A 14797-nucleotide genomic window follows, 5' to 3' on the forward strand; every position below is an offset into this window, starting at 1 on the left:
TTGGAAAGATGATTTGACGTGGCAATCATGTCATTTTACTCTCAGTTTGGAGTTAAAGGAGATCATATAATAAACCTGACTATTTTCACCACAGGAGATGTAAATCATAGGAGAAAATTTGATTTCAAACAACAGATTGTTCGAACAAAACTAAAGCAAAAGTGTTTGTCTATAGTCGGGGTAAAACTGGAATTCCCAGGAGAATCAGTTAAAAAGTTGTCAAAATATTGTTCAATTTAAACGGATGTATTAAACCAAACAAATTAGTTTGTACAAACTTGATTGTTGAATGGAATGTTTGGAATGCCTGTATTAAATGAATGGAATGTATTTACTGTATATTTGAACTGTATTTGGTCAAATCTGAGCACAGGTGATGGTGTGAGAAATGTAAAAAGGATGCAATGTTTCAAAGGGAGCAGAGAATTCTAAGAATTCTTCAATTCTGCTCCCTTCTAATCATGAAAATGTTCAATATGTGGGACAAACATGTAAACATTTGAACTTCAATTTTCATGAAAGAAACCAATAAATAAATGAACTGAAAAATGAAATTTGTAGTTTTTGGAGCACAGAACACGTGAGGTTCTAGTCCTGTTCAGTCTCACTGTAAGCGGCTGGCCTGGGACCAGAGAACCTAATTTTGTTTTATCATGTGATAAAATGACAAAAAAGATTTCCTGATTCTTGTGAAACGTCAATCTCTGAAACTGAGTGAGGAAGGAGTGGTAGAGTCTGCAGGTGAACGGGGGGGGGGCTGAGTAACGATGCCTCCAAAACCTCCTTCCAGCCTCCTGCACATGAAGCCCATTGAGGACCCTCAGGCTATTTTGGGCCACTTGAGTGCACGTTGCCCTGACTCGGGCCTTTGGGGGCTTTGGGGGCCCGGTGTGTGTTCAGGGTTGTGTCCGGCTGCTGCCACACATAAATGAGCAGTGTTTCTGCCCACACACTGACTCTCTTTCTCCATACATGGTGGGGGCCAGGTGCAGCGGCTGCTGTGGCTCAGTGCTGCAGCGATAACACGGCCCACGTCAGCGGACGGACAAAAGCTGCTCTGTGAAGCTGCACAGCTGTGACACAGATGAATGTGGACAGAGTCTGGATTCTGTCTGGATTTCAGGAACTTTAGTGCTTCATTGTCCCTGTGTAACACCTTCCTGTTCAAAACCCAAATACTTAGTCTTCCTGCTGTTGCCTGCATGGACTGGACCCCCCCATTGGTCCCCCAGACACCTGGATGATAAAGTTCAACATCCTCCATTCAGTTATGCACAGTAAAAATGATGGGGGGAGGACACGTTGAGCGGGGTTTACTCCATTTAACCCGTTTCTGAATATGGTAAATGGGTTGGTGGTTTGAAGCTCTGCCGCTCAACAAAATAAAAGCCTCTGAATCTCCAGCAGGGACAGCAGACAGCTCCCACCTGCTTCCAGTGGCTCGCCTGACTCACGCCTCGTGAGCCGTCGTGAACAGACCCGACTCCCTCCGCCAGAAAACCCGGGAATTGGACCTGAAGCGTAAAAAACTTAGAGGGTGAGAAACAGACGAGCCGGACTCTACATCTGAAACCATCTCAGTTTGGTTCAATCAACTCCAACCCTTTTTTGGATCCTAGGCCTAAATCAAATCTGATGTCTGAGTTTAAACTTGCAGAGCCTCGCCGGCGGGTTTCTGCTCCGGGGAAGGAGCCCCCGCAGACTGACGGCACATCAGCTGTGCTCAGAGCGCCTCCTCCCACATGTTCGCTCTCTTTGTCATCAAAACTCACCACTGAGAGCTACCAGACATCATGAATCCACCATGTCCAACGCGATCCGGCGCTCCGTTCACAGTCGGGGCGCCGGGCTCCAGGGGGCGCCGAACCGAAGTGGGGGTTAGTTAGTTATGGTCCATATTTTTTAATGTCTCAGCTGTTTGTGCACATGTGAATGATATGATCAGAAGCACGTCATGACTGATTGGGCGTCCTGCAGCTCCTCCTTCACGCGGGTCTTGTTGCATGAGCGTGCGCTCCAGTGCGTCTGGCTGAACGACATTTTGGATTTTAGTTGAACATTTGGAGATGTTTGACTACAATAAAGAAATCTACTTTATTCTATTAAACCACTAACTGATATCCAACACAAACATAATTGAAAATTAAAAATGTTTCTATTTTTACATAGAGTTTAGTCTCTGTATTCTTTGAAAATCTTCTTAACACAAAGTTTATATCAAACAGCTGTGAGGATTGAGAGAAAGACGAGAAAAGAGAGAATCAGGACAGATGGAGGAAAGAAACAGGCTGGTCTGATGGTGGACGTTCAGGACAAAGACAGTTCATACCAAGTGTGATGACTGCAGTCCCACAAGATTATTATTAAGGTGAAGTGTACAGTCCCATTTGTTTTTCTATGTATTTTTGCTATGCATTGATTCTTTGTTGTTTGAGTTTTCATGTGGAGCTGTACCGGTTTAGAGATGGTGCCAAATGGGTTCTACCATTACCTGGACTCCATGGGGAAGGGAACGGGTTAATGGCTGGACTAAATATCTGTGCTCTTGGCCGTGATTGTCTGATCCTTCACAGTGGTGTCAGAAGTGGGATCAGTTGGTCAATAGCTCAGGTTATTTCTTCATTCCCTTTTTCTCCAAGAAGCCATGCAAAGAACCATGAGAAGTGGCAAAGCTTCAAGAGGAGATGGATCAAACCAGCCGATGGATTCTGAGGCACAAACCCTGGAGGAAAAAGAAAACAGAGCTTCTGGAGGTTCAGATTGCACTGAGGGCCCAGGTAAGGTATCAACAATTATGGATATGATGTCTCTTCTCCGCGCTCATATGGGACAGCAGGAAGACCGGGAAGCTAAACAGAAAGAGGAGCAGACACGCCAGCAACAACGATTTAGGGCGCTTCTCCAGGTGGAAGTGCAAGCATGAACCACACCTGCTCCTGATTCCAGGTTAAAATCAATCTGAACCACCAGACTTGGACCCTTCGGAGGTGGGTTCTCTCCCCCAAAGTGGCTCTGACAGCAACCTCATGAATGCCCCATCAGGTCTGTCACACTTCTATGAACCTAGAATGGAAAAGCTGACAGACCATGATGATATTGACAGAAACAGAGACACTTCCATAAAAAATCAACATACAAGTATTCCATACAGCTGTGCACCACTCATGGAGAGCCACAGGAAAGGGGGCGGAGCCCAGGGAACCCTCAGCCAACCAGGACACAAGACACAAGAACAGGTAAAACAAACACAACTGAGGATTGGGACAACAGTAGATGACACAGAATATGTATGTATTTATTCAATATCTGGAGGTATGACCTCATGCATATTGGATATATTTCATTAGACAGTATGTACTATGTCACAAAGCATGTATTTATTCAATACCTGAAACTAACAGTATTTGCATTTACTGCTAAATATATAATATCCATCTATACAGACAGACAGATCATTATAAAAACGAACAATTTATGAACCTTTGTAAAATGTGTGTAATATAATATAATACACAATTCATGTGGTTTGGACAACATGAAGAAACTGATTTGCCATCATCATCAGCTGAACAACCTTTAAGCAAATGCATGTTTGCTTTAATTGGATGGCGTGTTGACCTCCTAGCTCCCACACAGCCGACGTGCCGTTTGGCTCAACAGACCTGCAGTCAATTTGCTTAAGCCTGTCCCATTAAATATTTCCATAGCATCAACGTCAGAGATACTTTCTCCAAACCAAAAACCTTGATGTTGAGATAAAAGCCAAAGAATATGTGAGCATCTGTGAGCGCAGCAGCACCATGGAGAGGCTTTTGGTGGCCGTCTGCCTTCTGTCAGGTAGGTCTGTCTTTTTCACCACACATGATGAATGAATGGAAGGGAAGATTCTTAGCTGTGTTGATTGGATGTTTTTTCCCAGAGATCTTCACCCTCTCCTCCTGCCTCCGTCAGTACCACTTTGTGAATCAGTCTTTGAACTGGACTGAAGCGCAGATCTACTGCAGACAGAACTACAGAGATCTGGCCACCATAGAAGACCCTGAGGAGCTGAAGCAGCTCATCAACGGAGTCTCATCTGCTGGTGTCGGCTCGGACGTCTGGATCGGTCTGTACAACCAAATCCACTGGAGATGGTCTGATGGTTTCACGGGGAAAGGAGCTGATTACCGGAACTGGAACACGACTGATTCAGACCCAGATTTTATTTCAGCCAACCAGTTCTGTGTAAATATTGGAGATGGTGGGGAATGGTGGGACCGTTCTTGTGGGAATAATTTCACCTCCATCTGCTACAGAGGTAAGAACATCATTTTCCTTTGACCTTGGGCATCTTTTGCAGTTTTGTTAATTGTTCTTATTTCTGGATGCTCTTCTTCTTCTGCCCCCATGCCTCCAAGAAATATTGAGTGAAAATATAAATCTAAAAATCCTGCCAGAATTGTGTATGTCTTTACTGCAATCTTCTCAAAAGAGCCTGCTCTCTCTCGTTCTAACCAGGAACACAGTTGGATCCTGAATTGGTTCTTGTGAGCAAGTCTTTGACCTGGTCCGGCGCTCAGAAACACTGCAGGGAGAACTTTGTGGACCTGGTCTCTGTGAGGAACGACATGGAAAACCGGAAGATCCAGAGCTTGGTGCCACAGAGCAAAAGGTCCTGGATCGGTCTGTTCAGAGATCCAGACCTGTTCTGGTCTGACGGGAGCAGCTTTGGCTTCGGTTTCTGGGATGGTGGGAAAAACGTGATTGGCTCCATGACGGTCATCTGTGGTGTGACGTCTGTGCAGAGATCAGGAAAGTGGAAGTTTCTGTCATGTGATCAAAGGCTGCCGTTTGTCTGCTACAGCCCAGGTAAGCAGAGGATTTCTAAAGAAAAGAGGTTGGAGGACAAGTCTTTGTTTGGCTGAATACTATAAATCCTTCAACTCATAGTTTTCCTGTTTCTCTTTCTTTATTCTAGTATCTTCCTCCATGTTTTGCTGCTTAACTCCTCCTACAGTGTTTCATCTATTTCAACCATCCAACTATTCAAATGTTCAGCTCTTTCAGCTTTTCCAGCTCTGACTTTTGCTCCTTTAAATCCTTGAACTTTTCCAGATATTCCAGGATTTCTGCCTCCATTGAAACAAATGGGAATCCTCGATGCAGAAGCTCGCTGGTTCGATACCCGACTGGCATTTTTCACAAACATATCTTTTCTGTTATTCTGCTGTTTTAACTTTATTTATGCTCAACTTGGATCATTTCTTTGTTTATTTCTTTATTTTTACCAATTCCTACCCCATAAGTTTCATTCAGTAATGCAGCATCAACCCTATATTTCCTTCTGGAAAAGCAGCTCCTTCTAAATTCAAATTCATTGTATTTAACATACCACTATCCGTTCAATAAAATACATAGTTAGTTGTAGTTAGTAAAAGTCATTTTCTTGGCTTTGGCAAATCCTAAAAGAAATGATTTGAAGTTCTGTTCTCTATAGTGGCAAACAAGATACCAAAGTCGTCTTGTTTACACAAGAAAATGTCTTTTCGTCTGCAGACACCAGATAAGCACACACCAAAGGCAAAGCCAGCAACAAACTCAAACAAGCTGCAGCCCACGAAGCTCTGCCTGAAGTCCAAGAGCAGAAAAGTTGGAGTTCTTCTTTTTAATGAACCGTTTTTATGAGCAAACCTCTGCTGCTCCAAAACCAGAAACACCGTTTGAATGTCATCTTTAGTTTGAGTTCACTAAAATCTATCGAAACTATTCCTTATATTTAAAATGCAGGAAACTGCTGCAACTCATGTAAATGCACGGTTAAGAACACGTGTGCACGTGGGCGGAGACAGCTGAGACCCACATGGAGGATTTAGAGGAGTCAACAGCTGAAACAAAGTCCCACCACAGTGAGATCAGCTTCACTGACTCATCAGGAACTCACACAGCTGGTCTTGGGTCCATTCCAGCTCTGGACACACAGCGGAGCCCAAAAGGACTTTAGTCTGTTCCCCCATAATACACAAGAACTGCTTTGATTAAAACTAGAGGTTAACCAAATCTCTGCTTTAAAAAATAATGTTTAAGTGATGTTACGTTAAAAAATGTTTCTGTTTTTTCCGTTTATGAGTCTTTTGTCAGACTAATAAAAGAATTTGATGTGATGCAGCTTTGGAAACAGGTTTCAGCCTAAAATAAATACTGCTTCTTATTTTTAATGTAGTACTTGTCTTTTAAGATTTGTTCCAACAGAAAGTCAAATGAACAGATAAAGTAACAGAGGCAGAAAAAGAGTCCGTACCACAGTCCCTGTCTGGGCTCTGCCCTGCAGAACCTGCAGCATTTGGACCGGACTCCAAAGAAGCCTCTTCCAAGACACATGGAGGATGCCGGTTTGTGAGCATCTGCACCGAGGACTGCCTTAATGCCCCTGAAGACGGGTCAACACTCCGGGTTTGTCTGGATCTAATACTTCATATCTTCTGATTTCATGCAGTGACAGTGAAGGTGCTGGTAAAGCTGAAGCTCCAAACGGATGAATCTGTGGATCTGAACGACGCTGCTTTGAAAGCAAGCCTTCAGCAAAGGGTAAAACTAGAGTCTGAAAGCCCGTGACCCCCCCACGTGTAATAGCATCTGTGTGTGTACCAGTTTCAGGAGGAGCTGAAAGCCAGAGGGGTAAATGCCGTCACCCTGAGGTGGAGCCAGCAGAGTGATGGAAGAGTTTTCCAGAAGGAAAAGAAGAAGAAAGGAATGTAGCCCCGCCCACCCTGCAGCGGGATCCTGGACGCTCAGATCGGACGTGTGCCATCCTATGACCCCATGACTGTTCTCCCCTGACAAACATGAACGTCAGACTACAGAACAGCTTGGTGTAGCTATACTGTTCACTTAAAAAATCCAAAGCTTGACAAAACACCACAAAGACAAATTAGGCTAAAACTGTTACAGTTGTCAATAGTTTGAAACTTTTATTTTAATTTAGCTTTCTTAAAAACGAATATTGTCAAATGAATAATACAGGTCAAATATTAGATTTTTCCTCATATCTTAAGTTATGAAGAGAAATTAGATCAGAAGATTTGTGTGTGTGTGTAATACTTGGTTTGGAACTTGTGCCTTTTGTGCATAACTGTGTGTACTATCAAGTGTGTACTCACCTGTACGCTCAAAAACGCACATATATGAAATACAATTTACGCACGCACAACTTGACACTACAGCAGCCTAACTTTGCCCTGCACCTGTCCCAGGGGACCATCCTGACCTGCAGGGGCCACAGAATACCCCCCCCGTGGAGATGGCGGATGATCAATCTGATATGGGTTGGCTCCCAAAGTTCTTGTAATAATATATAATGTATATATATCATATAGTAATAAAATGATGGATGTTCTGCTGTTAACTAGAAGTTGATCATAAATACCTTCATTCTTTATTGATTATGTTTGATGTTAAGTAATAAGATGGTGTATAAACTACATCATGTTGGTTTGGTTTTGCTGCAATACATGATCACAATAGAAATCATGTTAGAAGCACAAATGAATATTGTTGCTATAGCAACTGTTTGGGAGTTTCTGTCAGGAACTATTTCCCCCAAAGTGGGGTAATCACAGCAGGCTGCAGTTTTAGAGTTTATGTCACGATTTCTAAAACTGTTGGATTTGTCTTAAAAACCACACAAAAGTCAGCTTATGGATGGATGGACGTACGTCACCATTTAATGAATAATCGTTACAATTAGACCATATAATTAACTGCCAGGCAGGGTCAGAGCCAAAGAGGCCGTCACCGTCTGTACTGCAGGGCTCCCTAATGTCGCTCAGTCATGTCTTTTAACCAATCAGAAATCAGGAAAACAGAGGAATCATAAAAAGACTGAAAGACTTGGTCATTTTTTTGAAGAACTTTCATTTGAGGACGATGGAAACGCTGGATCCAGCAGAGGAAACTACTTGGAGCTCCTTTCTGTCATTGCTGACAGAAACACGGTGATGCATTACGACCCGTCAACTGATAAAGTGTTTAGTGGGACTTCAGGTGAAATACAAATGGAACTGATCAGTGCAATTAAAGTGATAGAAGAAGAAATCAGAAGTGAAGTGAAAAAGTAGCGTTTTAGTGGATTTAGAGGCTTTGATTGTGGCTGCAGGAATGTTCAATAGTCAATGCAAAGCTGGTTTCTGCATCGTAAAATGGTTCATGAGGGGTTCAGGGATTCAGACGTAGTTCTACTGAAGGTCCAGGTGTGTAACGGTCTGCCACTGGTCTTTATATTCGTGAACAGATAATCTGCCTCCCGCCTGTCTCCAAAGCTCCTGTTGTCCGTCTTTTGTGTTGGCCATTTCTGTGGAGTGTGAGATTAATGTGTCCGATGTGACTGGAGCACGAAAAAAGGAGCGCTTGACAGTTTGGACCGTGTGCCAACATACTAGCAAAGCATTGTGGGATTTGTAGTTTGAGCAGTAAAGGAATACACTGCTGGTCAGCTCTAATGCACATTTGATATAATCTAGCAGGCCAATGATAACGGGCCTGAGTTTGACACATGTGGGGTGAGGGATGAACAGCAGTGGACCAAGCACTGAACCTTGAGGAACACCTTGCAACAGAGGAGCAGTGGAAGATGAGCGGTTGTTCCCTGTGAGAAACTGTTGCTGGTTGGTGCGGTAGGACTGAAGCCGGGACAGAGCAGAGCCAGTGAGACAGTTCTTTAGGCGTGAGAGCAGGATGGACGGACTGATGGTGTCGAATACTGCAGTGGATGGAGAGCTGTCCAGAGTCAGAGGACAGGAGGATGAAGAGCTGTCCAGAGTCAGAGGACAGGAGGATGGAGAGATGTCCAGAGTCAGAGGACAGGAGGATGAAGAGCTGTCCAGAGTCAGAGGACAGGAGGATGAAGAGCTGTCCAGAGTCAGAGGACAGGAGGATGGAAAGATGTCCAGAGTCAGAGGACAGGAGGATGAAGAGCTGTCCAGAGTCAGAGGACAGGAGGATGAAGAGCTGTCCAGAGTCAGAGGACAGGAGGATGGAGAGATGTCCAGAGTCAGAGGACAGGAGGATGAAGAGCTGTCCAGAGTCAGAGGACAGGAGGATGAAGAGCTGTCCAGAGTCAGAGGACAGGAGGATGGAGAGATGTCCAGAGTCAAGGACAGGAGGATGAAGAGCTGTCCAGAGTCAGAGGACAGGAGGATGAAGAGCTGTCCAGAGTCAGAGGACAGGAGGATGGAGAGATGTCCAGAGTCAGAGGACAGGAGGATGAAGAGCTGTCCAGAGTCAGAGGACAGGAGGATGAAGAGCTGTCCAGAGTCAGAGGACAGGAGGATGAAGAGCTGTCCAGAGTCAGAGGACAGGAGGATGGAGAGATGTCCAGAGTCAGAGGACAGGAGGATGAAGAGCTGTCCAGAGTCAGAGGACAGGAGGATGAAGAGCTGTCCAGAGTCAGAGGACAGGAGGATGAAGAGCTGTCCAGAGTCAGAGGACAGGAGGATGGAGAGATGTCCAGAGTCAGAGGACAGGAGGATGAAGAGCTGTCCAGAGTCAGAGGACAGGAGGATGAAGAGCTGTCCAGAGTCAGAGGACAGGAGGATGAAGAGCTGTCCAGAGTCAGAGGACAGGAGGATGAAGAGCTGTCCAGAGTCAGAGGACAGGAGGATGAAGAGCTGTCCAGAGTCAGAGGACAGGAGGATGAAGAGCTGTCCAGAGTCAGAGGACAGGAGGATGAAGAGCTGTCCAGAGTCAGAGGACAGGAGGATGGAGAGATGTCCAGAGTCAGAGGACAGGAGGATGAAGAGCTGTCCAGAGTCAGAGGACAGGAGGATGAAGAGCTGTCCAGAGTCAGAGGACAGGAGGATGGAGAGATGTCCAGAGTCAGAGGACAGGAGGATGAAGAGCTGTCCAGAGTCAGAGGACAGGAGGATGAGAGCTGTCCAGAGTCAGAGGACAGGAGGATGAAGAGCTGTCCAGAGTCAGAGGACAGGAGGATGAAGAGCTGTCCAGAGTCAGAGGACAGGAGGATGAAGAGCTGTCCAGAGTCAGAGGACAGGAGGATGGAGAGATGTCCAGTCAGAGGACAGGAGGATGAGGAGCTGTCAAGTCAGAGGACAGGAGGATGAGGAGCTGTCCAGTCAGAGGACAGGAGGATGAAGAGCTGTCCAGTCAGAGGACAGGAGGATGAGGAGCTGTCCAGTCAGAGGACAGGAGGATGAAGAGCTGTCCAGAGTCAGAGGACAGGAGGATGAAGAGCTGTCCAGTCAGAGGACAGGAGGATGAGGAGCTGTCCAGTCAGAGGACAGGAGGATGAGGAGCTGTCCAGTCAGAGGACAGGAGGATGAGAGCTGTCCAGTCAGAGGACAGGAGGATGAAGAGCTGTCCAGTCAGAGGACAGGAGGATGAGGAGCTGTCCAGTCAGAGGACAGGAGGATGAAGAGCTGTCCAGTCAGAGGACAGGAGGATGAGAGCTGTCCAGTCAGAGGACAGGAGGATGAAGAGCTGTCCAGTCAGAGGACAGGAGGATGAGGAGCTGTCCAGTCAGAGGACAGGAGGATGAAGAGCTGTCCAGAGTCAGAGGACAGGAGGATGAGAGCTGTCCAGTCAGAGGACAGGAGGATGAAGAGCTGTCCAGTCAGAGGACAGGAGGATGAAGAGCTGTCCAGTCAGAGGACAGGAGGATGAGGAGCTGTCCAGTCAGAGGACAGGAGGATGAAGAGCTGTCCAGTCAGAGGACAGGAGGATGAGGAGCTGTCCAGTCAGAGGACAGGAGGATGAAGAGCTGTCCAGTCAGAGGACAGGAGGATGAGGAGCTGTCCAGTCAGAGGACAGGAGGATGAAGAGCTGTCCAAGTCAGAGGACAGGAGGATGAGGAGCTGTCCAGTCAGAGGACAGGAGGATGAAGAGCTGTCCAGTCAGAGGACAGGAGGATGAGGAGCTGTCCAGTCAGAGGACAGGAGGATGAAGAGCTGTCCAGTCAGAGGACAGGAGGATGAGGAGCTGTCCAGTCAGAGGACAGGAGGATGAGGAGCTGTCAAGTCAGAGGACAGGAGGATGAGGAGCTGTCCAGTCAGAGGACAGGAGGATGAAGAGCTGTCCAGTCAGAGGACAGGAGGATGAGGAGCTGTCAAGTCAGAGGACAGGAGGATGAGAGCTGTCCAAGTCAGAGGACAGGAGGATGAAGAGCTGTCCAGTCAGAGGACAGGAGGATGAGGAGCTGTCCAGAGTCAGAGGACAGGAGGATGAGAGCTGTCCAGAGTCAGAGGACAGGAGGATGAGAGCTGTCCAGAGTCAGAGGACAGGAGGATGAAGAGCTGTCCAGAGTCAGAGGACAGGAGGATGAGAGCTGTCCAGAGTCAGAGGACAGGAGGATGGAGAGATGTCCAGAGTCAGAGGACAGGAGGATGGAGAGCTGTCCAGAGTCAGAGGACAGGAGGATGAGGAGGATGAAGACATGTCCAGAGTCAGAGGACAGGAGGATGAAGAGCTGTCCAGAGTCAGAGGACAGGAAGATGAGGAGCTGTCCAGAGTCAGAGGACAGGAGGATGAGGAGCTATCCATAGTCAGAGGACAGGAGGATGAAGAGCTGTCCAGAGTCAGAGGACAGGAGGATGGAGAGATGTCCAGAGTCAGAGGACAGGAAGATGAGGAGCTGTCAAGTCAGAGGACAGGAGGATGAGGAGCTAGTCCATAGTCAGTCAGAGGACAGGAGGATGAGGAGCTGTCCAGTCAGAGGACAGGAGGATGAAGAGCTGTCAGTCAGAGGACAGGAGGATGAGAGCTGTCAGTCAGAGGACAGGAGGATGAGGAGCTGTCAAGTCAGAGGACAGGAGGATGAGGAGCTGTCCAGTCAGAGGACAGGAGGATGAAGAGCTGTCCAGTCAGAGGACAGGAGGATGAAGAGCTGTCAAGTCAGAGGACAGGAGGATGAGGAACTGTCCAGTCAGAGGACAGGAGGATGAAGAGCTGTCAAGTCAGAGGACAGGAGGATGAGGAGCTGTCCAGTCAGAGGACAGGAGGATGAGGAGCTGTCCAGTCAGAGGACAGGAGGATGAAGAGCTGTCCAGAGTCAGAGGACAGGAGGATGAAGAGCTGTCCAGTCAGAGGACAGGAGGATGAGGAGCTGTCAAGTCAGAGGACAGGAGGATGAGGAGCTGTCCAGTCAGAGGACAGGAGGATGAAGAGCTGTCCAGTCAGAGGACAGGAGGATGAGGAGCTGTCCAGTCAGAGGACAGGAGGATGAAGAGCTATCCAGAGTCAGAGGACAGGAGGATGAAGAGCTGTCCAGTCAGAGGACAGGAGGATGAGGAGCTGTCCAGTCAGAGGACAGGAGGATGAAGAGCTGTCCAGTCAGAGGACAGGAGGATGAGGAGCTGTCCAGTCAGAGGACAGGAGGATGAAAAGCTGTCCAGAGTCAGAGGACAGGAGGATGAAGAGCTGTCCAGTCAGAGGACAGGAGGATGAGGAGCTGTCAAGTCAGAGGACAGGAGGATGAGGAGCTGTCCAGTCAGAGGACAGGAGGATGAAGAGCTGTCCAGTCAGAGGACAGGAGGATGAGGAGCTGTCCAGTCAGAGGACAGGAGGATGAAGAGCTGTCCAGAGTCAGAGGACAGGAGGATGAAGAGCTGTCCAGTCAGAGGACAGGAGGATGAAGAGCTGTCCAGTCAGAGGACAGGAGGATGAGGAGCTGTCCAGTCAGAGGACAGGAGGATGAGGAGCTGTCAAGTCAGAGGACAGGAGGATGAGGAGCTATCCATAGTCAGAGGACAGGAGGATGAAGAGCTATCCAGAGTCAGAGGACAGGAGGATGAGGAGCTATCCATAGTCAGAGGACAGGAGGATGAAGAGCTATCCAGAGTCAGAGGACAGGAGGATGAGGAGCTATCCATAGTCAGAGGACAGGAGGATGGAGAGCTGTCCAGAGTCAGAGGACAGGAGGATGGAGAGATGTCCAGAGTCAGAGGACAGGAGGATGGAGAGCTGTCCAGAGTCAGAGGACAGGAGGATGAAGAGCTGTCCAGAGTCAGAGGACAGGAGGATGAAGAGCTGTCCAGAGTCAGAGGACAGGAAGATGAAGAGCTGTCCAGAGTCAGAGGACAGGAGGATGAGGAGGATGAAGAGCTGTCCAGAGTCAGAGGACAGGAGGATGAAGAGCTGTCCAGAGTCAGAGGACAGGAAGATGAGGAGCTGTCCATAGTCAGAGGACAGGAGGATGGAGAGATGTCCAGAGTCAGAGGACAGGAGGATGGAAAGCTGTCCAGAGTCAGAGGACAGGAAGATGAGGAGCTGTCAAGTCAGAGGACAGGAGGATGAGGAGCTATCCATAGTCAGAGGACAGGAGGATGAAGAGCTGTCCAGTCAGAGGACAGGAGGATGAAGAGCTGTCAAGTCAGAGGACAGGAGGATGAGGAGCTGTCAAGTCAGAGGACAGGAGGATGAGGAGCTGTCCAGTCAGAGGACAGGAGGATGAAGAGCTGTCCAGTCAGAGGACAGGAGGATGAAGAGCTGTCAAGTCAGAGGACAGGAGGATGAAGAGCTGTCAAGTCAGAGGACAGGAGGATGAGGAGCTGTCAAGTCAGAGGACAGGAGGATGAGGAGCTGTCCAGTCAGAGGACAGGAGGATGAAGAGCTGTCCAGTCAGAGGACAGGAGGATGAGGAGCTGTCCAGTCAGAGGACAGGAGGATGAAGAGCTGTCCAGTCAGAGGACAGGAGGATGAGGAGCTATCCATAGTCAGAGGACAGGAGGATGAAGAGCTGTCCAGTCAGAGGACAGGAGGATGAGGAGCTGTCAAGTCAGAGGACAGGAGGATGAGGAGCTGTCCAGTCAGAGGACAGGAGGATGAAGAGCTGTCCAGTCAGAGGACAGGAGGATGAGGAGCTATCCATAGTCAGAGGACAGGAGGATGAAGAGCTGTCAAGTCAGAGGACAGGAGGATGAAGAGCTGTCAAGTCAGAGGACAGGAGGATGAAGAGCTGTCCAGAGTCAGAGGACAGGAAGATGAAGAGCTGTCAAGTCAGAGGACAGGAGGATGAGGAGCTATCCATAGTCAGAGGACAGGAGGATGAAGAGCTGTCAAGTCAGAGGACAGGAGGATGAAGAGCTGTCCAGTCAGAGGACAGGAGGATGAAGAGCTGTCCAGAGTCAGAGGACAGGAAGATGAGGAGCTGTCAAGTCAGAGGACAGGAGGATGAAGAGCTGTCCAGTCAGAGGACAGGAGGATGAGGATTTCATTTGCAAATGTCATGTGAATTGGGAATGCTGGACTCACGAGGACCAAGTGGAGTCAACGGCAGCAGGAGTGGAGCGTCCGTCCTCAGTGGGTCGTCCTTGTCCTTCTCCAACAACAACGTTGTCATGACAAAACCTGCATCATAGAAACGCACTGGAACCGGTCTGGATCAGTTCATTTGTATGAAGAAACCCTTCCTGATCTTCCATGTGTGAGCGGGCTGCAGATGCTACAGAGGTTAGCACCACACCACGCTGACGGCGGGCAGCGCCGGTGTCCGTCCTCCTTAAAGCTTGTTCCACATGTTCTAGGTGACTCTAGCGTGTGTGCTGACGTATCCAGGGTGCTCACCTGTGCTGGGATGGGCTTCTGTGACCCTCAGGGGGGTTAAGCCAGGTTAAAAACAGGAAAAAAGGGCTCTGAGGAGGACTGACAGCTAGCTTCATTGGTATTTTATATGTGGGATCTACGGCATGGATCATTCAGACCTGCAGAAGCGTCTCAATGTCACAAGTTCAGTCACCTTGATTGAAAAAACTCCCATCATGCTTCACTTTCACCTGAAGGAGGATTCAAGTCTGCACAGGAAGAAGTGCCA

The 14797-nt window shown here is 48.0% G+C and overlaps 1 protein-coding gene across 1 annotated transcript; it reads left to right on the plus strand.

Annotated features, from left to right (window-relative positions):
- Nucleotides 1-3433: 3433 nt before the first annotated feature.
- Nucleotides 3434-4997, plus strand: LOC105353779 (lymphocyte antigen 75-like). The gene is made up of 2 exons (XM_023966265.1): nucleotides 3434-4297; nucleotides 4498-4997. The coding sequence occupies exons 1-2, from the start codon at nucleotides 3862-3864 to the stop codon at nucleotides 4902-4904; spliced, it is 843 nt and encodes a 280-aa protein (XP_023822033.1). The 5' UTR covers nucleotides 3434-3861; the 3' UTR covers nucleotides 4905-4997.
- Nucleotides 4998-14797: the final 9800 nt, after the last annotated feature.

This window comes from Oryzias latipes, chromosome 18 (assembly GCF_002234675.1).
Source record: "Oryzias latipes chromosome 18, ASM223467v1".
NCBI lineage: Eukaryota > Metazoa > Chordata > Actinopteri > Beloniformes > Adrianichthyidae > Oryzias > Oryzias latipes.